We start from the raw sequence: 27,823 nt of genomic DNA on the forward strand, positions 1-27,823 counted from the left end.
TGGAGCAAAAATTAATATAAGACCTGATATTATATTATATAATGTTATATTATATTAGATCTGGTATTATATTATATTACATTATATTATATTATATTATATTATATTATTATATTATATTATATTATATATTATAATTATATGTTATACCCGGTCTATTATAGTAAAATAAGACCAGGTCTTATATTAATTTTTGCTCCAAAAGACTCATTCGAGCTGATTGTCCGGCTAGGTCTTATTTTCAGGGAAACGTGGTACATGGCAAAAGAAGGGAATGCAAAATGGTACAGCCCCACAGGAAAACATTTTGGCAGTATCTTATGAAGTTAAATATACACTTACCATATGACCCAGCAATCCCCACTCTTAGGTATTTACCCTAGAGAAATGAAAACTTATATTCACACAAAAGCAGCTCTATTCATACAAGAAACTGTATACAACCCAAATGTCTTTCAACAAGTAACTTGGTAAACAGATATAAGCAAACTATGGTACATTCATACAATAAAATGTTACTAGCAACAAAAAGGAACAAACTATTGATACATATAACAGCTTGGATCAATCTCAAAGTAATTATGGTGAATCAACAAAGAAGTTAGTCTCAAAAGGCTACAAACTATACAACTCCATTTATATCACATTCTTGAGAAAACAAAACTGTAGTGACACAGATCAGTAGTTGCCAGGTATTAGGGATGGGGGGAAGATGTGACTATGAAGTGAAAAACGGAGTTTTCTGGGGTGAGGAAATGTTCTATTATATATTGATTATTGGTTATATGAATCTACACATGGGATAAAATTCATAGAACTGTACATAAAAACAAAAGGTTAGTCTTACTGTATATTGATTTTTTAAAACTTGCAGCAATTATGATTCTTAAGTTGGTTCCTGTTTTATTATTGTACCATAAACACAAGCTATGATACCACAGTTTTAACTCATAAAGGCAAATTGAATGCCAAACAATGAAGGAATTGTGTTTTATTTTGAGTATATCAATCTTATGAACGACTGCAATAACTCAAATTGTCCTACTACATTCTTCATTTCTGTGAATATAATATAGCCTTTCCTTTTCTTTTTACTATATCCCTAGCAAAGATTAAAGTGGAATTACCAAGTCAAATAAAAACCTTTATTTTTTGACATTGCAATAAAACATATTCACTGATAAATTAATGTCTAAGTTGCAAAAAACACATCCTCAAATCAGTCAAATTACTGGCCAAGGGAGGAGGAGACGGATGGAAAGGAGGAGGACAGGAAAGGCCAGCGAGCACGAGCTTCCCCTTGAGTTTTCACATCCAAATATCTTCATGGATTGACAAGGAGGCTGACCCTGGGCCAGCAGCTTGTCTGGTGGGAGAGCTGAAGGGCATTAATAATCTGCACAGTTCCCCACACTCTTAACACATCCACACACAACTATTTTTAATCATTAATTAAAATTTTTTCACCCTCTAAATTTCAATGCCTGAAGCAAAATCCCAGGCAGCCAATCCTAACAGAATTTCTAGACAACAAAAGACATTCATCAGCTAAAACTTACTATGTATAAGATGTTAGTTCTAAAGTTCACTGAAACTAGAACTGAGCAATAGAATTAATGACAGGGATTACTGAAAGTTAAGGACTCCCTTCTTACATCTCAAAACTCAGCACAATAATCATATTTCTGAAGTATGGAAATTTGTATTTAGCATTATTTTGCATTAAAATAGACATCATGTATTAAAAACAAAATGGGGCATGAATAACAGGAGTACATGCTAATTATACAAAGAACATTGAAAAGTATCGGAAAGATACTGTGCGTTTAAGAGGTGTGACCTCCTAGAAACCTGCAGTAATTTAACATTTACCCAGGAGCTAAAACAATCAAACTAGTATTTACAAACGACTGCCCAGGGCAGACAGCTGTAACTAGGACATGACCAAGTTACTTAATCCATCTGGCCTGCAGCTCCTCTTACCTGTAATAGGTCTGGGGTTGCTTAGATCAATGGCATTCACACCAGGCTCCACTAAGATGCCTTAGTACCACTGCAGGGCGGGCTCCGTTTCCCCTGATGAAACATGATTTCTATTGGTTTTGTATGATTTAAAAGGGGTTTCCCACGGTTTTAAAATAACTGAGAGCCAGTGGATGTCTGCTATATATCTTTTTGGCTCTAAATTCTAAAACATACTAATTGTTTCATCTGATGAAACCAGAGTATTTACATAAATATGCAACATTTACCCATGATTAAAAAGAGCATTTAAGTTCGCACTTATATCATTTGAATTTTTTCAGTCCCACATACGTGATTTGGGGGCTTGTCACTTTACAAATTTTACTCGTTACGTATATCCTATTTTTCCAAGAAATGTCATTAAGGAATTAGTTTTAAAGATCTCAAAAAATTTTCACTTCATCCCACCAGAGTGATGTGGCATAAACCTATCAGAAAAAGTGGCTTAGTAAAGAAGTGAAATCTCAATGGAAGCTAAGCCACGAAATATAACAGAAGACATTTCTTCTAATCCAACACACACGTTTCAAACCAGCTCCACAGCTCCTTGCCTTAGCCCTAGAATTCCTGATTTAAAAGATTAAAGAAAGAGAGTGCAATGTTTTGCTGTTTTTATATAACAGTCATATCCAGTGAATAATGGCAGCACAGGAGTATGGATGCTGAAGAGCCAATTTGCCTGATTCAAATCACAGATCCAACACTAAGTGGATGTGTAACCTTGAGTAACTTAATTTCTTTGTGTATAAGTTTTAATAAAATAATAATAACAGCAGCACTTACTTCAAGGACCTATTGTTTGTATAAAATGAGCTGACATACACAGAATGCTTAGAACAGTGCCTAGCCCACATTAAAGGACACTGAAGCACTCGCTACCATAATAACATTATGTGTCACACATGTGTAACATTATTCCCGCGTGGACTTGAATCTTGCTCCTCAGCGGCTCCACAGCAGTTTCAGGGTCAACATGCTCATCACCAACTGGGAGCTTGTTAGAAATGCACAATCTCAGGTCCTGTCTCAGGTTTACTGAGTCAGAATCTGCATTTTAACAAGATTACCAGAAAATTCTTAAGTGTCTTAAATGTTGAGAAGCAAGTGACGTAAAACACATGCACACATGTCCACATATTTCACATAGGATTTCTAAACTCTCAATTTTCACTTGATTCTTGCTTTCCTTTCCTCTATAAACAGAAACGTCTCTGATGAGGCAGAAAAAGAGTTATTAACAGTGAGCCCAAGGGGATCGCCCAGGCCTGCATCCCCTCCCCAGACTCAGCCTTTAGAGATACATTTTTCTCTTGAAACATCCTTAGAAAAAGGAGGTAAGACCCCAACCAGAAATATCTAGTTTTTGACACCTGCGCAGTCTGCTGGAGCCTGCCCTCAGCTTGAATTCCAGCCTCATTGTAATACAATTAGAATAAAATGAACATTATGGCTTGGCAACCCCGTGGGTTTTTCTGTATGCATTATGGGTAGAAGCATGTGCAGAAAGAAACTAGTTATACAGCCTGCATATGTCAATCAAATGACCTTAGTCTATAAGTCAGATGGATGTCACATCTGCTGTGAGAAAATTTACCTACCCTTTCCTACATAAGAAAAAGCTAACCTGAAGTTAGGTGCAGTTGTCTACCCCCGGTAGCTTCTCTGCCTGCGCCTTTATTCTTGAATAAACTTTCTAACTTCTATTCCTTCTGAGTCTGGTAAATTCTTTCACATTCTGTGAAGACCAGGGGTATCTATACATTACATTCTCTATAAGCAAAAGGACTTATTTTACTCCGTATTTGGAGGAGCTTGTAATGCAGTCAACCTCATATTATTTGTATATTCAATATAAGTTTGGTGAATAGATGCTGCTCTCATAATACATATAACAATCTTAGGATTTCTGTATTTCAAAGCAAGCTTCTACTAAGATTAGGAGAATTACTCTTAACTGCTATAGATATTTAAAACTTTCTAAGAATTTACTAATGACAAGTGATTCCTGAATGATATAAAATTCACTTGATATTTGCTAGATTGATATTTGCTAGATTGACAAGATTGTTCTCATTATTTTCACTAAACTTTCAGAATAAAGGTGGCAATCTTGATTAGAGGAATCATGACATTATCATTAACAAAAGATAGCCACAGCAGGGAAAATTTTTTTCTTGATTGATGTTGGAATATTCTTCTACTAGTTGGAATATTCTTCTACTTCTTCTTCTAATGTATATATAATTAGTAATATAAGTTTAAGCACTTCACAAAGAGCACACTACTTGCAATTTCAAAATCAAATTCATTCCTAGGGGCAATATTCCCCACTCACTCTTTGCTTTAAGTGTCCAAAGTGAAGCTCTTAATTCAAAAGAATACATAAAATCTTTCCCCAAAATGACAATTCAAATATTTAATGATTACTTGCAACAAGCAAAGCAAGATGCTAGGCACTATGGGGGATACAAGATGCATTCAGCTACGGTATAATCTCTAGGGGGAAGGGAGAAAAGAGGACCCTAATAATAGTCTTCATGTGACCTCACTACGAAGTAGAATACAATGACTAGCACTAGAGAAGTCACGAGGTTCAAAGGAGGGTCACACAATGAGAATTAGAACATTTTCATAATTTCATACATAAAGAAAATTTGGTACATGTTCAAGCAAATAAAAATTTCATCTAAATTTGGCTTCATGTTTAAAAAATACATTCTTTGTTTAGATACTCTTTTTAATTTTTCTTTTTTCAATAAAACAACTTACAAAATCAGGATTTTTCTGAGTACAAAGTAATGCCATTAAAAAAAAATGGTAGTTTTTTACCTACTGGTTGAAAAGAGAAAACAGAAAGCAAAAAGTAGTATATCACAGAAGGATAATATGAATTATCATTTGTAAATTACTCGATCCCCAATGGTTAAGACAATAAGATATACACTAAAAGCCATCATAGCAAAAGTACCTTAGTTAAACTGAACAATGGGGATACGGACAGAATAAGTGGTAAAACATATATAAAGTATGGCAATTTTTTGTTTTCTTGGAAACAAAGAACTACCATTGTACAAGGTCACAGTATCTAGTATCCAGTACACTGACAAACTCCAGTCTCAAAAAAAACAGAGGTATGTATGCAACCTAAAAATTACACTGTGGTTTTAAATGGTGAAACACACTCTGTTTAAACAGTGGTTAGATTCAGTAATTAACTTGGGTAGATAGAAGTATTACCTACATACAGAAGACAAAACACATCTCGGCAGTTCATGGATATAAACCATGATGGTTTCCATTTAACTGCTAGTATTATTCTTAAAGGTTCTTTTCAACACACAATTATTGACTGCCAACTACGTGAAGAGGCAGGAAACACAAAGATGGATGAAACAGGTCCTTGCTCGTTCATTCACTTATTTAATATACTAAAAGAGTATCACTAGAAAATACAACAGAAAACCAGACAGACAGGGGCACCTGCACTCACAGTACTTATAAGTCTACTCAACAACGTAAGCGGAAGTAACTGGTGTTTAACATGGGTGAACTGGCTAAGTAACACTTTAAACCTGGCTCTCCAGGAACATCTTTTCTAATCCTTTCAAACTAGAAGCGACTCAATTTCCTTCCTATGCCCCGCACATCCTATGGTTGCTATCTTCCTGATTCTCTACTAATCCCTATTCCCCACCTTATCCCCAACAATTTCTTCCTCTTGTGATTACTCTTCTGTATCATATCCATCAAGTAACTCTTCCATATCATATTCAAGGGTTTGTACACCTAGCTCACAGCCTTTCTCTTCTCACTCCTCTGTCATCACCTTAAGCAACGCCAATATTAATCCAATGGGTTCTCAGTTTCTTCCAGCAACTTTAAGTTAGAAAAAAGAATAAGACAAGACGGCAGAATGAAAGGTAACTAGCAATGAAGCACTGAAAATGGCACTGCTACTAAACCTTTTACTCCAACTTTTCCACTTCAGTCTCTTTTCAAAGATAAAAATCAACAACTCCCACCACACACAGAATAAAAGCTATGCCCCCCCCAATGCTTTTCAAAATTTAGTGCAAATAACTACCATTCTCATTTCCTCCAAATGCACTTAAAGTTCTTTATGTGCCATCTACAATGATCTACCTCACCAATACTCACACCTCCCTGCCTTTTTCGCTCATGCCATTTTTCCAACTGAGACTGTCTTTTGCCTTTGTTCCTTCACATGATGAATCTTTAATAACCCTTTAAAGCTCATCAAAAGTGAGCTCCTCTTTCTACCGTGTCCTGAATTCCTCAGGGAAAACAATTCCCCTTCAAATCTGATGATTACCTCTCTAAAACTGGGGGCTTCCTGCTGATAGGTAGGCATGGTGTCCTAATTATTTTTGGGTGGCTGCAACACGGAGACACTCAGTTATCTGTGGGCCTGTCTTTGCTAACACAAAGACCTTATTCCTGAGTGTTTCTATCAACGTCCCTCATAATTCACTGCAATCATTATATTTATAACATCTTTTGTACATAAATGCCATTAAAAAATCTCTCTACATTCATTCACATTTGCCTAGAAAGGGAGGAAAAGTACTAAAAAGCTTGATTATAAAAGCTAAGTCTATTTAATTGGCCTACAAAATAGTCTTGAGTTTACCATAAAATTACCAACTTCATTTCCACATGTAATTAGTACCCTCACATAAACATCTTAATTTACCTACAAATAAACATAAAATCTGAAACTCTAGCTCTTCTCATTTTCCATCTAAAACTGGGGAGAAAAATTAATACATTAAAACAATAGTATACATAAAGATATCATTTTCAGCAAATGAGACCCTATATACAAAAAATTAACAGTAGCGTGTTATTGCATAAAGATTTTAGTTTACAAAAAAAAAATCCAAATAAGAAAATCACGTAAAAATTGAAAACTATTCCCCCTCAAGGCTTCCATTTCTCTGCCTGTAAAACAAAGAGCTTAGAATTGAGCAGAATTAGAAGGCACAGATTCAAGTATGTAAGTCTAAAACAAGAGTTCTGCAAAGGCAGGGATCTTTGCTAGATGGCAAATGCTTAGTAGACTAGTGCCTGTCACATAATAGGTCCTCAAAAAGCAGTTTTCTGAATGAATGAAAATGAGCAGGATAAAGCTCCTCTTATTCTGCCTTCTTCCCATCCAATCATATTATTTAAGAATAGGGTGTATGAATAGAAAGATTTTGGAAGCCACTGGAATAAGTGTTCTTTTTATCAATAAGAAGCTGTTTCTAGTAGAGTTAAAGTCAACATCTTTCTTGTTCAGCTGTTTTCCAAGAGGAAAACAACTGTCAAAAGTATGAGAATGAACTTTTATATAGCTCTTTTATGAGGCTGCCATGTATTCAATTATTACTATAGAGTAATAATTTGAAAGAGAAAGGGAAATTAAACATAAAGCAAATCTAAGAGAACTGTTAAGCATCACAGAATTGAGATAAAGTTCTTGACACATTAAAACAAAAGAAAGTTTCTCCCTTGACAATTAAAAACGGAAAAGTTTTTATTCTAAACACATATGTATTATGATACAGGAGTGAACAATGGTAAACTGCAAAAACTATGATCTTTCTAAGTCTTAGTAACCCCAAGTTGTCAAGACATGTAATCATGATATAGTTTTAAGGCTCATTCAGGCTAACAAAATGAACCCCAATCTCATTTTATAAATTAATAATCTGAAATTCAAAAAGTCTAGTAATTTGTTCAAGACTGTTAGTGGAGAATTAGGCCTGAAGTCCAGTTCTCCCTACTTTCTACCCAGTACTTTTCCACTCAATTTACCTCTAAGTTATTTCTTACTATTAAACATGGTGTTCTCAACAGTGGGTAGAAGAAAAAGCATGCCTTTGGTTACTGTACTGTGAGCTTAGAGACTGTCAAGTTTGAACCCCAAATAGGAATTTCTAAAAGGAGATGCCCCCCCCAAACAAAACATTTTAAATCTTAAAAATTTTATTTGTCCATTATACCTCAACAAATCTGTAGGAAAAAATTTTAAGAAACAACTCAACCCTTACCTAACCCTACCCACAAGTAACAATTGATTATCCCTATTTCTGAATTTAAAATGGTCTTTTCTCTCTCTCTCTCTCTCTCACACAAACACACACGAAAAACCACAATTCAGATAAATGTTGAAATTTATAATTTAAGGTTAGAGCTGACCTTAACCACTAACAGTCTAGCCATTTTTCAGTCTCCACTGCAATCCTCCAACTACGTGAAATGTTTAAATTCATCGGGGTTCATTCAACAGGGAGCCCTTGTTTCTTTTTTCTTTGTTATTTCACCTATTTACAGGGCTTTAAATATCATCTAAATGCTCATAATTCCCAAATTTATATTTTCAGTCCAAACTTCTCAGAGAACGGATTTGCATATGCAATTTCACGGGCATCTTATTAATTAACCTGTCCAAATGGAGCTCCGTTTTTTACTCCAAATCAAAAAATGGAATCACCAAGTTGTTCAAGAGCCCCAAATCTAGAAATCATCTTGGATTCTTCCCTTTTCTTTATTCTCTATAATCAGTCTGCAGGTAAAATATACATCCGAAATATATCTTGAATCTGAAAACTTTCCTCTATCCCCACTGTCTCTGCACTCCTGCAAGATCACCATCGTCGTTGACCTGAACTATTGGATTACTCCTTTTTCTTCCTCTCTCTTAACTCTTGGGCCCTCTAACTAATTTACCACATAGCACCCAGAGTAATATTTTAAAAACCTACATCAGATCCTATCACTGTGATGCTTAAAATCCTTGAATGGTTTCCTAATGTACATATAATTAAGTACGAAGCCCGTGTATGCTGGCTTCAAGGCTTGGCATGAGCCGGCGTCTGCTTCTCTCTCCCATCTCAGCCTTGTTGCACTGTTCCCCACTGCCAATTCTTAATTTCCCATTCAGAACAGTCCCCGCCCTCCCACCCCCAATTTCTCTAGTACAGGAATTGACAGAAGATGACCTGCTGTCTTTTCAAACAGTTTTCTTGGAATGCTGCCACACCCACTCACCACTATGGTCTATTGCTGTCCACGTGCTACAACAGGAGACTGAGGAGCCCTGACACAGAACAAATGGCTCAGGAAGCTGAAAATATGAACTATCTGGGCCTTTATACAAAAAATGTTTGATAGGTATTCCGTTTGCCCGGAATGCTCTTCAACCCACTTTTTTCATGAGCACCTTTCTCATTCACATCCCAGTTTAACTTCACTGGTTCCTCAAAGAGCCCTGTGAGCTGAGTAGTTGCCCTCATCATTTTTCTCTATCACTATATCCCGATTTCTTCATTATATTTTATAACTAAACATTTGTTTACTTGTTTATCTGTTCTATGGGTGCAATAGAATACATGCATTCTATTTACCAATAGATTTCTAACACTTAAGTCGGAGCCTGGCAAATAATAAATACTTTTGAATGTTGAATTTTATGATAAGTCTTATATGGATACTTTTGAGACTTTTACAAAATAATCTATAATTTAAAAATTCTTAAAACTGAAAAGTAGAAGAACTTTTTTTTCTCCAGTACAAACATGCTTTTAAAGCTATTTAAAAGAAAAATGTTAAAGAAAATACAATCCCTGTGAATTCTGAAACGTTTTCGTATTTACTAAAATAAGCCAAGATTTTTCTTATGGCAAGGCACAAAGGTCACATGACACCCTCAGTTTTGCTTTGTGGTCTTGACAAAGTCACTGAATTCCTTTGGGGCTCAGTTTCCTCAAAGGGAACATTCCTCTAGGATAGGAAGAAAATACTACCAAGTAAGAGAAACAGCATTTAGCTTTTCTACGCCTGCTTCAATTTTGTGAACTTATTTCCAAAGCCAATAATCAGCTACTTTCATCCCAAAGATGTGTCCTCCCTTCACCTGCCCTCTGGCAGTAGGTAGCACTCTACTCTACCAGAAATGTTCCTCAAAATGTTCACTATTCTCATCTTGAAATCAGGGTACCAACAAACTATAATAAACCCATATCCATGTAAACTGTACTTCCTTTGAATTCTTCAACACGAAAGATAGGTTCCAGCTGCACTAAAAGGTTCACTTCCGTAGAAAATAATTTTGCTAAAACACACACACACACACACACACACACACACACACACACACACACACAATTATTAGTTAAGCAGTTCAGCTAACTGCTAAAAGCAAAGTGAACAAAAATTTGATGAACATACCATGTAGTATGCTTTCAAAACAGAAAGGGATATATGGGATATATTCTGTGAGACTGAAGGTGGTTACTGTGGTACCACAGAACCCTAAACCATTCCTTTACCTTCCATTCAGAAGGTAGGAGGTAGAGACAAATAACAGATTAACAGATTTTCATGCAAACCACACTTCAGCATATTTTATCGGACACCTTCCTAAAAGTCTCATTTGGCAGAATGTGAGACTTCCTAAATCAGGGAACGTTTTAGGCAATTATTGTCTGATGGCCCTGCCTGTCAGCTAATAGGCTTGTCTTGGTAGTGTCTCCTTCATACAGTAGTACTGTATTTATACAGTGAAGTTTTTCATAGAGTAAAAATGAAATGGAAAACACAAAAATGAAAGGACAGATACTAGCAGAAATTCAAAAACTTAATTCAACCGAAACAAAGAAACCAATCACTAGATATGATGTACTTGGCGTATTTCCTCGTCAGAAACTGACACTTTAAGCTGGTCAAATGAGTGTTAGCGAAAGAAAAATATTAAAGAACATTTTCAGATACTGGTGACATATCATTAATGTCTTTTTTAAAAAAAATAAACTTAAGAATTGAGCACATATATTTTTAACTTCTTTAGTACAAGCAACCTGAATAGATGTTCTCTGGAATATATTATAGGGCACTGCCTGCATTTTGAAATGACAGTTAATCTTCGATCTAGGACCACTTTAAGCAACTTAAAATATGCTAAAGCTCTCACAGTTACCATGGAGTTATTTATTAACATGACTTCAATTTCTACCTAACCATGTCGCAGAGTTCAAAAATCAATCACTTAAACACTGACCTCACAACTCTGGCCTCCCCTCCTCTCCTCAGTTTTTAGACAAGCCAATTCTCAATCCTAGCACAGTAACTACAGATGCTTTTTTCTGCATCTGTGCCCAGAGCTGAAAAGCACTGCTTAAAAAAAAAAAACTAAAAAAAAAATTCACACATTTAGGCCATTTCCTACTGAGCTATCTTTCCCCTCACTTGGCAATTCCTTAGCAGATTCCCCACGGGATATTCCAGGTCTCTTCAGCTCATTTTCGTTTTAGAACTAAATAATCTCAGAGCTATTACTGCCAATTCCTTCATTTTAATTATATAAACCAAGACCTAGAATGTAAAGGACTATAGGTTTCCAAACACTGAGCCAATGTCTTTGAAGCCCCTATGCACGCTCAGTGACAGCCTATTTAATGCACGTCAGTCCACTCACTATGCCCCAGGAGCAGATGTACAGAGAAGACAAGGACTCAGCCTGCAGCCACACTGACTGAAAACTGTTCCACCCAGGCCACTTACTAGCTACATGCATTTGGACAAATCACCAATTCTCTGTGCCTCAGTTTCTTCACTTGTAAAGCAGAGCTTAATAGTAGCGTCTGGCTCATCGGATTGAGCCCATTAACTAAGTTAACACATGTAAAAGCCTTAGAACTGGACCTAGCACGCCGTAGTTAAGGTAGCCGTGATCATCACCACTCCCTACAGAGCCCCTGGCAAAGCAGAACAAGACCCTCTCCTACCGTGACTCCTCCGGTGTTCTCAATGCCATGCTCTCTCCACAGCCAAGACCTCAGCTATCCCAATCTTCTCCCCTTTAAGATCTTTAAGCAAAATTCTTCTCCTCTATTTTTCTTCTTTCTTTCGATACCAAGCGTAAGTCAGTCTTCTTTATTTCCCACACCTACTTAACCGCAGTTTGCTTTTGAAGATTCATCCCTTGACTCTGGAATTTTCGTTCTCTAAACTCCAATACTTATTCCTCAATATATGCTACCAAATGCCAAATCCTGAGCGTCCCTTTAGAGCCTGACCAAGCTGTAAACCTGTGTACCCCTAAACATGTGATATTCCTACTTGAGCACCTTACTATGATCTCACACTCCATTTTCCTCACACATAAAATAATTTCTAAGGTGCCTGACAACTATAAAAATTTCCAGTATAATCTAAAATAAAATCTATCATCTCCTCTACCCATTCCAAATCAGTTTTCCACTATAACTTCATAATATTTCTACTGGTGGCACCATACATTTTCCCAGTAACCAAATTCCATCTAGTCTTACTTTAGAATTTCTGACATCATCCATTCATTTCTAGCCTACTGCTTTACTCAGATTTTTCCGGTTTCCTCTTGCTTCTAGCAAACATCCTCCCAATTCTACATTTCTATCATTCCCATCTTAATCTTCCTAAAATAGTCTGTTTCATTATCATCTACTTAAAAACCTCCAATAAATGTCCACTGTTTATTAAATCCAAATTCCTTAGCTTGACATTCAAGTTTTTCTCCAATTTGTTCCCAAACCATTTTTGCAACACTATAATCCACTAATCGCCACAAACTATTATATACTTCAATTAAACTCTACTTACCACCTAAGTGTACCCATATTATTTCTATATAATCATGTGACATCTGCCATCCCTGAAATGCCTTCCACATTGTTCACTTATATCCCAAATTTGTCATGGCTCAGTCCAATTTGATCCTTCCCCAGGAAATCTGACAGCCCAGGGTAATCTCTCCTTCATCAGAATTCCTAAGCCATGTATTGCCTATACAACTCATTTACCGCTTAATTATATAATGCCTCACACTTAGCTAAATGTGTGTAGCATGTCTCACATCACAGTACAAACAAACCTAGGAAGGGATGGTTATCATATACCTCTTTGCATCCACTGTTATTTTCCTAAAAGTTGTGCACAGTAGGCACTTAACAAAAACTGTTGATTGCATGAAGAACACAATTACCTGCTTTATGAAATACTAGCTACCTGCTCATGTAACCCCACTTAAGAGAAAGGACTTGTAGAAGGAATAGTAGAAATAGAAAGTGACTATTTTGTAACCACTAGAGTAATAATGATTCATGCAAGAATCATCAATGGATGCTAAAACCATCACATGAAAGTTTCTCGGGGAACAGGATATTTATACAGTCTCAAAATATATCTGAACAAATTACTTAAGAATTACAAAGGGAAAAAAAGGTACCTTTACAGTGGAGATATCTGGCGGACACCAAGTGATCAAAGTTAACATCACCAATAATGGGATAAACTGACATCATGTGCCTCCTGATGTGATGCACTGAGGACACAACATCACTTATGTATTATTCCTGCCAAAAATGCATAACCTGAAACTAGTCATGAGGAAACAATCAGACAAACCAAAAACTGAGGGACAATCTACAAAAACTAACCTATACTCTTCAAAAATGTCAACGTGCTGAAAGACAAAGAAAGGCTGTGATCCTGGATTGGATCCTGGATCAGAAAACAAACTGCTATAAAGGACATCACTGCTACACAGGACAACTGGTGAATTTGTATGTGGACTGTATTAGATAACAGTATTATATTAATGTTAAACTGCCTGATTTTGAACATTGTTCTTTGGTTAAGTAAGAGAATTTCCTTGTTCTTAGGAGAAACATTCCAAAGTATTTGAGGGTAAGTAAATCTAAAACTTATTCTCTAATTGTTCAGCAATAATATCATACTAGTAATAACAAGTATCATAAAAAGATTGGCCAAAATGTGGCAAAATGTTAACAACTGGTGAATCTACAATAAAAGAGATCATTGTACTATTGGTGCAACTTTTCCATTTTTTCAAAATAAAATTTAAAAAACGAATACCCTAATACCACACAAAAACTTTGAGGAGTTTTTATTTATCTGTGGTATTTACATTTTATGTAACAATCTTAAAGCAAGACATACTTGCAGTGGAAGAGTTTGCTCTATAAAAACATGTTCTAAAAAAACCAAATACATCTTTTTTGAACCAAAGAACCATTTTGTAATGTTAACAGCCCACCATTGTATTGTTTTTAATTCACATTTCTGTAATAAAACTCAGTTAAAATGAATAAAGTCAATTTCAAATGGTGAAAAGTCTTAAGACAATATTTTTTAAACCATGTAGTTTTATTATTTTCAAATATGCAGAGAAAGTAGAGAAAGCTAAAATGGGCTGATTAAGCATTTTAAGGAAAAAATGATTATTTGTAATTAGCATTAATAAATAAGCATTTGTAAATTACTGCAAGTTTTCTTCCTTAATTATATAGAAAATATTTATTACAGATCACAAATTTCATCCTCTCTCAATTATCAAAAATTCTGATTTAGCTGATTAAGTTTTGAGTGAGGTTTTATAATACAGTCATTGATTATTATTTCTATAGGCTATCTGGAGGCTTTAAAAACAATACTTTTAGTCAAAGTAAAATATGGTATATAAGGATTTTCTAGATTCAATATAATTAGCAATAGTCCTTTAAAGTTGGATACCTTATTTATGAGATGTTCGGTAACAACTTCTCTTAGTCCAGTGTAGAGCTTTTCTCCATGTTTATGCAAAACCATTGTATATGCATTTCTATAGAGCTCCTCAAAACTAAGACCACTGTTATTCTTACGCTGGATTTCTTGAATTGCATTTTTCAGAAGGTCCCAAATGCTGTTTACATATTTTTCATCCATGGTCATCTGTAATATCCAAGAGAGAGAAAGAGACAAAAACAAAAACAAAAACCAATGGTTGAAAATCTGTATTTGTCCATATAAATATTTTATTATATGGCTATGATGACAAAGCTGTATGACTTATAAGGATGTTAACAATCTGTTTTAACGGAAATAAAGGGATACATTTAAAAATAGTTTTTAGAGCTGATAGAAGTAATTTTTAAAACATCCTTTAAGATCTCCCTCCTCTCTTATCGGAAGCAGAACCCTCCACTTTAAATAAAGTCATAATCTCTGATGTTAATACTTGCTTTAGCCGAAAGTGTAAGACATCTTTCCCCTAAGTTTATTTAGTAAAACACAAACTCAGGGATTTCCTCTCCTGGAGATTTTACAGAGCTGGGAGTCTTGCAACTAAAAACAAAATAAGCAAACAAACAAACATGAAAAAACAAAAGCCCACCATATATTCATTGTTTAACCCAGCATTCTCTCATTTTCCTCCTTTCCCAGCTCACACTTCATGGTCCATCATTTCTTACTAGCTTGTACACATTCAGTCACTTGCCCCTCTCTTCCTCCAAAATACGTGCTATTCTAAATCTCAACTGCCCACCTACTCTTCACCTGCACCCAAGTAGCTGAAAGTAAATGAAGAATAACATACATACATATATATTTGATTCATCTGTTTAAATTCAGGATCATTAATCAAAAGTAGGCCCTTGGGAAACCCTGCAATCCTACTTTTCAAGTCTACTGATCCAACTCTCCTAGACGATTTGACACCACCTCCTCCATCCGCATTCTAGGATGACGACCTGCTTCCTGTTCCACTGAGAAAACAGAAACAACCTGAAGAGAAACTGCACAAACTCTGACCATATCCACTAACATACCTGACTGCATACCAATGTAACCTGCTAGTTCTTGTGCTCATAGTGCCAAGTTCTTATATTCAAATTATAGCACAGGGACCAGAAACATAAGCAAACTCTAGGATCTGGTTAGAAATGCAGAATTTCAGACCCCAATCCAGACTGCAGAACCAAATCTGCATTTTAACAAGAACCCCAGATGATCCCTATATAGAATGAAGTGGAACAATACTGCTGCTCTAGCTCCATCCCAACTCACCTATTCAAGGACAACCCCCTCCCCAGCAATCTCCCTTCCTAGCATCATCAAATTTTTCCTCTCTGCATTCAAAATGATCTGTTCCCCATCTTAAAAACAAACAAACAAATCCTCACAACCCCATATATTTTTCCACCACCACCTAATTTCTCTTTTCCATTTTCAGCAAAATCATGGGGCAGAGGAGGAGAAATACTCTATGTTGCTGTCTCCAAGTCCTATTCTTCCCGCCGTATCTTGAATCCACTCTAGTAAGGATTTCATCTCTACCATTTCACTGAAATTACTCAAGATCACCAGTGACTTCCCCATTGCTAAGTCTAATGGTCCCAGTCTGAGTTATGGTACTTGACGTATCTGGCAGCAGTTGTAAGAGCTGATCATTCCTACTCCTTGAAACAGATTTCTCACTTCCCTTGCAAGCACTGCAGTCTCATTTTCTTCCTATTCTACTAGCTCCTATATGTCAGTCTGCTTACCGGGTCTTACGCATCACCACAACCTCCAACCCTAAGGCTCGGGTTCTAAACCTCTTGTCTACCGACAGTCCGTTTTTAAAAGGTGAAGTTGATCTCATCTATTCTCATGGTTTTAAGTTAACCTCAAATTTTATATATTTAGCCATTTCTCCTTAATACCAGTCATATATTCACCTACCTACTCAATGTTTCTACTTGAATACCTACTGGACACCTCAAACATATCAAGTCTAAAAGAGAAACGCTAATTTTTTCCCGAGTCTGCTTCTCCTGCAGTCTTCTCCAACCAAGCAAATGCCCAATCCATTCTGTCATTTGTTAATGCCAAAAAGCTTGTAAAACCTCTTTACACCCTTATCCCACTTCTACTCCTACAGGAAATTCTATTGTCCCTACCTTCAGAATGTACCAGAATCTAACTCCTTCTCACCTCTTCCACTGTTAACAAGCCTCGTCCAAACCACCCTCATCTCTCAGATTACTGCAACAGCCTCCTAACTCATCTGTTTCTGCTTTGGGCCCAATATCATAGAGCAGTCAGATGACCTTCTGAAAACACAAGTCAAATCATGTCACTCGTCTGTTCACCGCCCTCAAGTGACTTCATTTCTCTAGGAGTTCAAGTCGAAGTCCTTACACTGTCCCACAAAAGCCTTATTTGAGCTGATCATCTCTCTGACTTGAGCTAGTCTTCCTCCTGCTCACTGCCAGCCACACCAGCCTCCTTGCTATTCCCTGCAGTCTGTCAAATTCACTTTGAGGCATTTGTATTTGCTCCTCTCTCTGAAATGCTCTTCCCCTAGATATCTGCATGGCTCATTCACTTATCAACCTCCAAACTCTGCTCAACTATCACCTTAAAGTGACGTTTTACCTGCCCACTCTATTTAAAATAGCAGTTGCCTCCTACTGGGGACCACCACAGTCCAACCCCACATTCCTTATTTCTTTTCCTGGCCTCCCTCATCCCAGCTAAATGTCAGCTCTATGAAGGCAGGGCTTTTTCTTTCACTGCTGAATCCCTTAGCCACTATAATAAAATCATACCTAGCAAATAACAGGCACTTACTTATACTTGTTGATTGATTTTCTGCTCATTGCTAAGTAACCTTTTATATGCCACATAAAACTTACAAGTTCTGCATTCACAACCTGGGAAACCCTGCAACAATTACTCATCAGCTTCACACATACTTCTGACCTGAACTGGACAGAAATTACTAAACTGGTAGAATCTACCTCAAAGAGGTCAGGAAGCAACTTTTAAGGTTGATGGACATGCTTATTGCATAGATTATGGTGATGGTTTCACAAATGAATACTTACCTCCAAATTCATCAGGTTGCATATATTAAATATAGTTTTTTGTATGTCAATTATACCTCAATAAACTGATGTTAAAAAAAAAAAGAATCCTCTCCAAGCCATGTCCAATGGGTATGAATGCGAAAGAAGAAGGAGTAAGTAGGCAGAACAGTTCTTTCAGTCACTCCATCAATAAACTACCAGCTCAATTATCAATAAAGAGGATTCGTAAGTAGATGTCTTATTACTCTAATCTTTTCTGGAGAGCTTAAAAAGAAACTTTTTAAGAGAACAACTTCTTTCCTGTTACTCAAATCTTATTCAAATCCCAGGTCTATCAGACTTTTCTGAAATGGTCTTAATTTAGTCCTACACCTAAACTACTACTATCTATTTTTTGTCAGATCCATGTAAAATACAAGTAGGATATAGTTATTTATAACTTTTCGTAAGTAAAAGACACAAGCCCATGTGATAATTATGGCCTACTACTCAATGTACAGTAGTCTCCCTTATTCATGGTTTTGCCTTCTGCGGTTTGTTACCCTAGGTCAACCGTGGTCCAAAAATATTAAGTGAAAAATTCCAGAAATAAACAGCTCATAATTTTCCAATTACACGCCACGGAGTAGCATGATGAAATTTTGCACTGCTCCACTCTGTCCAGCATGGGACGTGAACCATCACTTTGTCCAGCGTATCCACGCAGTACATGCTAAATGCCCAGTAGTCACTTAGCCATCTCGGCTATCAGATCAACTGTCGCTGTTTCACAGTGCTTGTGATCAAATAACCCGTATTTTATTAAATAATGGCCCCAAAGTGCAAGAGTAGTGATGCTGGCAATTCGATATGCCAAAGAGAATCCATAGAGTGCTTCCTTTAAGTGATAAGGTGAAAATTCTTGACTTTATAAGATTAAAAAAAAAGTATGCTGAGGTTGGGATGATCTATGGTAAGAATGACTCGTCTATCTACGACATTGTAAGGAAGGAAAAAGAAATTTGTGCTAGTTTTACTGTCGCACTTCAAATGGCAAAAGTTAACAGCCACAGTGCATGCTAATTGCTTAGTTAATGCAGAAAAGGAATTTAGTTTGTGCGTGAAAGACACGAACAGAAAACGTGTTCCAAACATAGGAGCCAGAAAGCACTAAGCCCGTATGAAGACTTCAGAAAGGGATTCTCTGAAACAAATGACCACATTCCCCTGACTTACATTATATTATATTGTTGTAATATAACTCTATTATATAATTCTATAATTCTGTTTTATTATTGTTGTTGTTAATCTCTTACTGTGCCTAATTTATAAGTTAAACTTTATCATAGGTCTGTATGTATAGGAAACAAATATGGTATATACAGGGTTCAGTACTACCACAGTTTCAGACATCCACGTGGGGATACTGGAACGTATGCCTCACAGATAAGGGGAGACTATGTGCAATGCGATTTTAGTCTGCTGACAGCATATGCAGAGGTTATAAAAAAGCAATCTAAGACACCATCCCTTACCATTAAACAAACATGAAGCAGGACACTCAGAACAATTTCAAAGAAAGAGCAAAGTTAATATGGACTACAAACTCCAGAGATAACTACACTGCCAATAGTTAAGCAAAACTTCAAATGATCTTTTCAAGCTCTATAACATAAGATTCCATGAAAACTAGAAAATGTACAAACAGTGCATTGGCCCCAAAGTGCAAGAGTAGTGATGGTCTCTAGCCAGCAAGAATTACTACATTTTCTGTTAGAAACCAAAGAATTTAAAAAATATAAACCAAGAGGCTTCAAATATTGTACAAGTCACATTATAATAAAATAATTTCTCACCTATATAAATCAAAAGTTGTCTTGTCATTCAAGATTGTGCTTAGTATTTTCCTCAGTATTCGTGCCTTACAGATCGGACAAAGATGGAGCAACAGGACAACGTTTCTGGTGATTGCTCAGGTATCAAAATTTTCAAATGAAAAGAAAATGGACGCAGAAAGATTAAATGACCCACCCAAACCACAGAGCTGGGATTAGAACTCACGTATCCCTAAATCCAGTCCAAACTATTAGACTCGCCTCACGTTCCATGGCGCTAATACGGCAAAGTCGTATCACAGCGCCAGACACTGATTATCTTGGTAAACACAGCACAGGGGGTATTAGTAGCGAACACAGGCCTGGGGTCCGACTGGCCTGGATTTGTGTCATGGCTGTTTTTAATTCATAAGCCATGTGATCTTGGGCAAATTACTTAACTCCTCTAAGCCTTTTTTCCCTCACGTGTAAAGTGGGTTTAATAACAGTATCTATCTCAAAGGACTATCATGAAAATTAAATGAGAATGTCAGTAGAATTTAGCCCAGCTCAGGGCACAATATAATTCCTCACATGCTGACTAACAAAAGTGCCCAATGATAGAATCTCTTGGAACTCTCATCTATGGGTACCAGGTGTCAGAAAGAAATATAGCTTTTCAAGCTCAGCAAATAAACAGATATGAGCTAAAACAACAGTACCTGAAGAGCATAACTATGCTAAATGTACGTATAATGTAGCCTTCTTTCAGTAACAGTATTTCCCTACTTCTATATTCTATTTGTCCAGTATCTTCTATTTGTAAGATACTATTTGTAAAATGTAAATCACTTTAATCCCCAGAGTTCTGTCCTTGGTCCTTGGCTCTTTCTGTGGTACACTGGGTCCCTATGCATTTTCCTTCACTACCATGGTTATAACTACTACCCACTCTAAAATTTACAAGACTCTAGATTGGCAAGGGATTCTGGAGCCCCCTAAAACTATACACAAAATTTTGCAAATATAATGTGTGTGTACGTCTTTTCTGGATGGTTGGCCCCTCTCTCAGATTTCCCAAGAAGTTTGGCCCACACCTCAAAGAACACAAATTACTGGCTTATAGGTTAATTATCTACAAATCTATATTGCCAGCCTAGATGCTGCCCCTAAAGCCTAGAACTACTTTATTCAACTATCTGCTGGACATCTCCAATCAATGCTCCAGACACAGATCAAACTTAACCATGTCCAAAATCCCTGGTAAACTCGTTCTCCACACCCACCTAAATTTCCTCCTGTATTCTCTAGTTGAGGCAACACAAACCTATAAGCTAGAAGTATAAGCCTTAACTTTTCTTCCTTCCTCTCTGAACCCTTTCACATCCATCACCAAGTGCTACTAACATTAGGTCCAAAAATTTCTCAAATATGCCCCATTCATTCGTCCTGAACACTCCTGTCCTAAAGCTTTCATCTAGACTACTGCAAGAGCCTTCCAACCATCATGAATTCTGATAACCTCTTGGAATCTATCTTCCTCAAAATCACGATCAAAATAAACATAGACCGATCATGTCCCTATTCAAAACCCAGCTCTCATTAAAAACAGGGGTTGGAGGGGTGGGTGTATTTTAAAAGGGAACATAATACTCTCCAAGATCTAGTCTATCCCTACTTTAACTTCATCTGTCACCCACCACTACCTACTTTACATGCATTCCCTAATGACATTACACCAATGGTAATACCTCCCCACCCAGGCACCACCCTCCCATAGCTTCTTTATGTCCCGCTGTCTCTATCTGCTTCTTAAATAGCCTCTGAACACAGCTCAGGTGCCATATTCTCCAGGGATCCTTCTCTAACCTCAAGCAAAGCTAATGACTCCGTTTCAGCTCTTCCTGAGTAGATATACTCAGGTTGTATCTATCACTACACTCCCATAATGCTTCATAATTACGTTTGTGCATCTTTTTCTACTGGGTTATGAAATACTTAAGGGATTGTGCATATTTCTTCAATGCCACTTAGAAGGCCATAAACAAATGTCTGGTGAATGCATATCATTTTACCAATGTTATACCAATGCAATTTTGAAAACATGAACATCTGAATTACTAAGCACAATAACACAGGAAAATATTTTAATGTGCTTATCTATAGAAACTAATGTAATTTTTAAATAATCAAATGTTTTTCAAATAGAAATAAGGTATAACATGCAAGCAACAAACACCCAATTTCATATATCAAGTAGTATTTTCAGATTTTTCCATTCAGAAGGTTGCTTAATTATTAATTTTATTAATAAGTGTTAACTGGGAGAAAACTAATAGATGGAAAAGGTAATTCAGGAGAACATCCATAAGCTACAATCTTTCTTGAAATCAAACAAGTCCAAAAACTGTGTGCCAGAGGAAACCAGCTTCAAGTGCAAATCCCTATATACAGGCTTTGGTCTTGGCATCCAGTGAACGTGTCAACCACAGTAGCAAAATAATTATGTTAATGAACTTTAATTTCTCACCCATCCTTGATACAGAACACAACATGAACACTACAAAAATTTAAAGGCCCTAGTTTTATGTACAGTTTAAAAAATAGTAGTAATATTCTTGTTTTAAAGTAATATTCTAAATTGTTAAATTATGTGAGCAGGATTTTAATTCCACTTGAAACAGATTTACTTAGTTTGCAATAACTGCAATACATTCAAGGAAGGAATCTGGTAACAGTGCTTCAGCAAAACCGTAAAATGATAAAATAAAATGCACACACACATATATACATGAACATTTAATGTTTGCTACCGTGTTTCCTCGACAATAAGACCTAGCTGGACAATCAGCTCTAATGCGTCTTTTGGAGCAAGAATTAATGTAAGACCTGGTCTTATTCTACTATAAGACCCAGTCTTACATAATATAACATAACATAACATAACATAACATAACATAACATAACATAATGCCGAGTCTTATATTAATTTTTGCTCCAAAAAATGCACTAGAGCTGACTGTCCAGCTAGGTCTCATTGTCAAGGAAACACGGTAATTGTTAGGTGTACTCAGTGTGTGTCCCCAAGAAGCTCAAGTTACAAAGTGATCATCAGTAAGCAAAGTAAATTCATTTAGCAGGAAAAGAAGCAAAACTCTTTTTTTTAAAGAAAGATGTGATTATTCTTAAATTCTTAAGTTTAGTAAGATTTTTAAAAATCAAAATCAAGACTTTAATTTTTAAAAGTGACCTTCTCCCCCCTTACCTTTCCCCAATCAAGGATTACAATTCCCTCATTATTAATCATCAATAACCAAAATTACGCTGATGGTCTTTATTTCCTTTCACAAACATCTGACTTTTCATCTACATGACTTCAAATAAAACATAACCTTCAAAATGCCTGAATTTGAAGAATATAAATCTGTCATATACTTACACATCTTGCAGGTTCTGTAATTACTAAGAGTTGGAGAGAACTACAGTATAAGCCAATTAAAACTAAAATGAAGAGAACTGTATTCTTCACATCCACTACATACAAAGAACAAGAAGTCTTTAGTCCCCTGTGAATAATTTTCTACAAGAAATTTAGAACAGGGTGGGTGGGGGAAAAGGGTGAGAATTTGAAATTCCAAGCAATTCAAAATAACACAGCTAGAAAAAAATAAACAAGGAAAAATGCTTCATCTTAATTTTGAGCTTTAGCCTCAAAAAAGTTGCTTTGGTACAAATATCTGAGGAATGGCAGTATTCTAGTCAGACACAACGAAGCCATAAATTATGAAACGAAGCTCCCTCCCAGACTGCAGGCACCTCAGAGTAAAAAAAGTCTCTTTATTTTATTGTACCCTTTATGACACAGCACAATGCCTAGATGACATTCAAAAATATGATTTAAATGCTGCCCAGTTATAGTTCATAATGATGATGAATCTTATTTGATGACCAACAACTACACAATGACTGATGACATCTGCAATAATCCCACTTAACCATCAATTAATCTGTAAGCAACCTCAACCAGCAAAAACATAGCCTCAAAGATCCAAGCTTTGAGGAAAAGAGCCCAGTGGGAAATACTCAGACTTTGGACAAGTTATTTAGCTTTCCAAACTTCACTTTCCTCATCTGCTTGTGGCAGGAGAAATGGGAAGATGGTGTACTGTGGGGCAATTAAGTAAGGTTGTGAAAGCATCTGGCACACAGTACTTGCTCAATAAATGTGTTTATTTCTTTACTACACAGAAGAGACATATAGTCTTAATGACTTAAACCAGAACATAAATTTAAGACTACTGATGTTTGGTTAACTGGTTTCTCTTTGGTTACAGTGGGAGCAGAATTGTGCTGCCAAAAGTAGCAACTGATGTCAAGGAAAGAGAGAAAAAGATTTTCAATTAGAAAAGCACAGTAGCCTGGGACAATTCAATGAAATCACAAACTAAGTCTGATCTACATTCATTGGCCTCTAAAATCATTAAGTTATAGAACAATGACGTAATGAGAACACTAAATCATCAACAGAATGTTCAATTACAATTTGTATTTCAATCCTCAACATGAGTAGGCTGTTCAAAAATCAGTTTGAAAATAGGGAACAATTTCTTTCAAAGACACAGGTCAAGCTTCCAGATTAGTCTATTAAAGTCCATTTAAATCACAAACTGATTTAAGAGTACTAACAATGCAGTATCATTTCAACTGTACCTCTGTGAATGCCTTTTTCAATTATGAAAAAATGTCAGTGTAACATTTCAGTCTGATGATGACCACAACAAATAAAGATTCCATCCTAAGTATTCTCAATGAGGCAAGAAGTTTGTCACTGTCCAACTATTGGTACTGTTTTCTCTAAACACATTTTATCCAGAAAATATTAATACAAAATATTCACCTTAACTGAAGCTCTTCACACATTACAATTAGAGATCTTCCCTATTAAGGAAATTAGTTATTGTATCTATAAGATCAACACTTTAAAATAATAAAAAGATTTGCTCTTTTTCCCAATATACTATTAAATCCCAAACACTATTAAGCATGATATGTATAAAACTGCTCCTTAAACAGTCATCTGGAAAACAGAAAAAACAGAAAAACAGGAATCTTGTATTTTGGATGGACTCTCAAAATAGCAGTAGTAGCATTGCAGGGAAAAAATACTTTATATCTAAGTGAGTGTTGGAGTTCTGTATTTCTATCCTATAATCTAAAATTGATTTTAATAAAAAGTGACAATATTTTCTTTCCTTTAGCTTAAGTCGCTAAATTTTGTTCTTTTTTTTATGGGTAAATCCAGTGTTACCAAAACTATAATAATGTGTAAAAGGTCTACAAACTGTAAGACAATAACAAATTAGTTTATACCAGAATCAGCTACATACAATCCAAAGGAAAACATAAAAACATGTTAAACAGTATAAATTGCTACGGTTAGCTTTGTCTTTGAATTGAATGAACCTAAGCTGTAACCCAATGTGATATGACAACAAAAGGCCTATCATATAAAATTATTACTAAAATCTGACATCAAATCTGCTCAAAATTTCTCTAAAACTACCAACTCACACAGAAAGAACTATATAAGAACATAGTGAATTTTCCCACTGCTTCTTATTAGGCGTTAACAATCATCACTGAAATATACCAATCTTATTTTAAAAGAAATTCTAAGGCTGAAAAGATAGGTGACATCTGCAACATCACACAAAATGTTTTAGGCCACAGAACACACCAGCCTTCAGTTGCTAGACTTCTGTATAAATATACTGCCTTTTACTGAAATCTTCAGTTGAATAAACCTGAAATAACCCCAAATTAAAGTCTTTTCATTTTACAAATGAAGAGACTGTGGTTAAGTGGCTTATCCAGGATCACATAGCTTGTTAGAGCAACGAAGGGACCCACATGTCCTAAGCTAAGTGTGTGTCCCTTACACCATGTCAACTCAAATTGCCTGGTGCTCAATATTAAGAAATCATTTTATAATTGAATAGGCTAACGATAACACTGAATTATTATGGCCACATGCTTATTTCAGTTTGGTCTAGGGAAAAAAGCTTTCAACTGGAAATAAGGCTTCTAAGTCATGGTTCTTCCATTAATTCAAGTCATGAGAGTATCCCTTGGGTAAACCACCAGCTCTAGTCCTCCATTTCTTCATCTATTAAATAAGATCAGAACAGATTCTCTCTAAAATCTCTTTTAGCTTTCAAAAATTAAAATATGAATACAAATAGGAGTAAATAAGTTACTCATTTATTTGGCTAGTGATAGCATTCCTCCAAAAAAATACACCTTTCATGTCTTATTTGCATATACAATGAGGAAAAGTAAAATATTTTAGTGTCTGATCTTTGTGCTTAAAAATTCATTTTACTGTTTACCTGCTTAGAATATTCTCAAAGACAAAAAATGTAAAGCTTACATTAAAGTGTTCACACTTGTTAATTTTAAGGAATTGCTTTTTTTCTAGACATAGTCAACAAGATAAATTTCTATTAACTAAAAAGAGGGTTTAAAAATGTGTGCTATCAGCCTTATAATTAAAAAAGGAAAAGTGTTAACTCATAAATACGTCTGCTAATGTGTCTTTCTTATAGGTTATGATCCTACTTTATTTAAGTCAATATACACCAGGGCCCCCTTAAGCAATTTATATACTCAAATTTTACTGAATGTATACTTCAATTGATTCAAAGTTTCTAATAACATTTATTCTGTGAGTGGTGCATTTACCTTGAATCTACTGTGGCTTAAGCTTGCAAAAACTCCTTCGAAGGCCAAGATTTTAATTCTTTTCATAGAGTACTGCAGTCTATAAGTTTCAGGGCCCCTGAATCTGCCCCTGGCTAATAATTTAAACATAAACCCCAGAATTAATTTTCCAGTACATTCCTATTAAAAAAGTAAACATTTCAGAATCTAGCAAATTCTTAACAGAATATAATTAGGCAGTGTGGTGTAATGCAAAGAACAGGAGTTGTTGGAGTCAGACATGCCTGGGATCTGAATCCCAGCTTTCTGCCCTTTCTTATGTGTAAATGTAATATTACACATAATTCACTAGGTCTCTGATCCCCAGATTGATTTAAAACAGGAGTAACAACACCTAAAGATTGTTGTGAGGATTTGAGATAATTATAGTTCAAAGTACCTAAAACAGAGCCTAACACAAGACAGACATTCAGTAAGTTGTAGATACTAACCTTATAAAGCAACTTTTCATACTATTAATAAACTGGAAATGAAAATGGAAAAAGAATTTTTCATGATTACTTTTAAGAGGATATGGCAAATAGAAGAGGCTGTTTTACTCAGTTAAGGGCTGCTCTAGATAAGAATGACTTACAGTCAGTATGTTAAAATGCATTCCTCTTAACAATTATGGCTTGCTTTTATAGAAAATGTATCTAAAGAAAGTTGTATTTTCTTAAACTACATAACGATATCCCTTTAAAGTCTTTATTCTTTTGCTTAGCAGTAGCCATTTTCATTTAAAGAGCAAATTTGGGTCCATTTCTTTCTCAATGATCACAAGTACTAAATGAATGAAAAGTGAAATTAAGAAGTTTTACTCAATTACATTTTCAACTTTAAAACTGACTTAAAAAAAAATTATGCTTTCTTAGGAGCAAAAGCTCTGAACTAAGGGTTAAGGCAACTCCTGGATCTGTTCTCAATTTCCTACTAACTTTATCAACCTGGGCAAGTGGACTTCCTCAACTTTAAAAAGGCTGGATTAATGACTAGCGATTTTAAAGAAATGGTTGATACAACTTTGTAAAATGAAATCTTTTATACAAATGGCAACGTACCAATTGCTCTACATTACCAGAGGGGGAGATTTTTTAAATATACCTACTCCACTCTCTTCTGGGTCCTGGAGACCACGTGAGTTTGAAAATAACTGTCCCACATGAAACATATTACTTTTAGTTGAAAATTCTAAGTTTATGATTAGAAAATTCTTTTCAATGTCTCATAGATGCCACTGTTTATTAGAAAGCATTTTGATATTATTCCTTTTAATCCTCACAATTAATCTGTGAGAAAGATTGCTCTAGTTCCTATCTCAAAGATGACAAAACAAACTATTCAGCATTGCTGGGACACTACTGTGCTGCAGTAAGATCAGTACAGAGAGACTTAATGCCACCTCTAAAGAAAACTGTGTTCTAATAGAGGACAGACTATTCTTGGACGGCTCTTAGCTATGAAGAAAAATAGTATGTAGTCACCACGAAAGGGAAGACAGAAAAGGAACATCTTCCTTCTCTGAAACCTGAGAGGAGTGGAGAATGAGTAAAAATACAGGTTAAA

General features: G+C 35.7%; 1 protein-coding gene across 2 annotated transcripts in view; it reads right to left on the reverse strand.

Annotated features, from left to right (window-relative positions):
• The window catches only part of CUL3 (cullin 3), a 91,344-nt gene that overhangs the window by 55,106 nt on the left and 8,415 nt on the right, over window positions 1-27,823 (reverse strand). The window contains exon 2 of one of the 2 annotated variants that reach the window (XM_019753677.2): window positions 14,605-14,802. The exons of the other annotated variant lie outside the window; for it this stretch is intronic. Coding sequence (XP_019609236.1) covers window positions 14,605-14,802 — 198 coding nt within the window. The remainder of the gene's footprint in view (window positions 1-14,604; window positions 14,803-27,823) is intronic. 2 annotated transcript variants of the gene reach the window in all.

This window comes from Rhinolophus sinicus, linkage group LG01, assembly GCF_036562045.2.
Source record: "Rhinolophus sinicus isolate RSC01 linkage group LG01, ASM3656204v1, whole genome shotgun sequence".
NCBI lineage: Eukaryota > Metazoa > Chordata > Mammalia > Chiroptera > Rhinolophidae > Rhinolophus > Rhinolophus sinicus.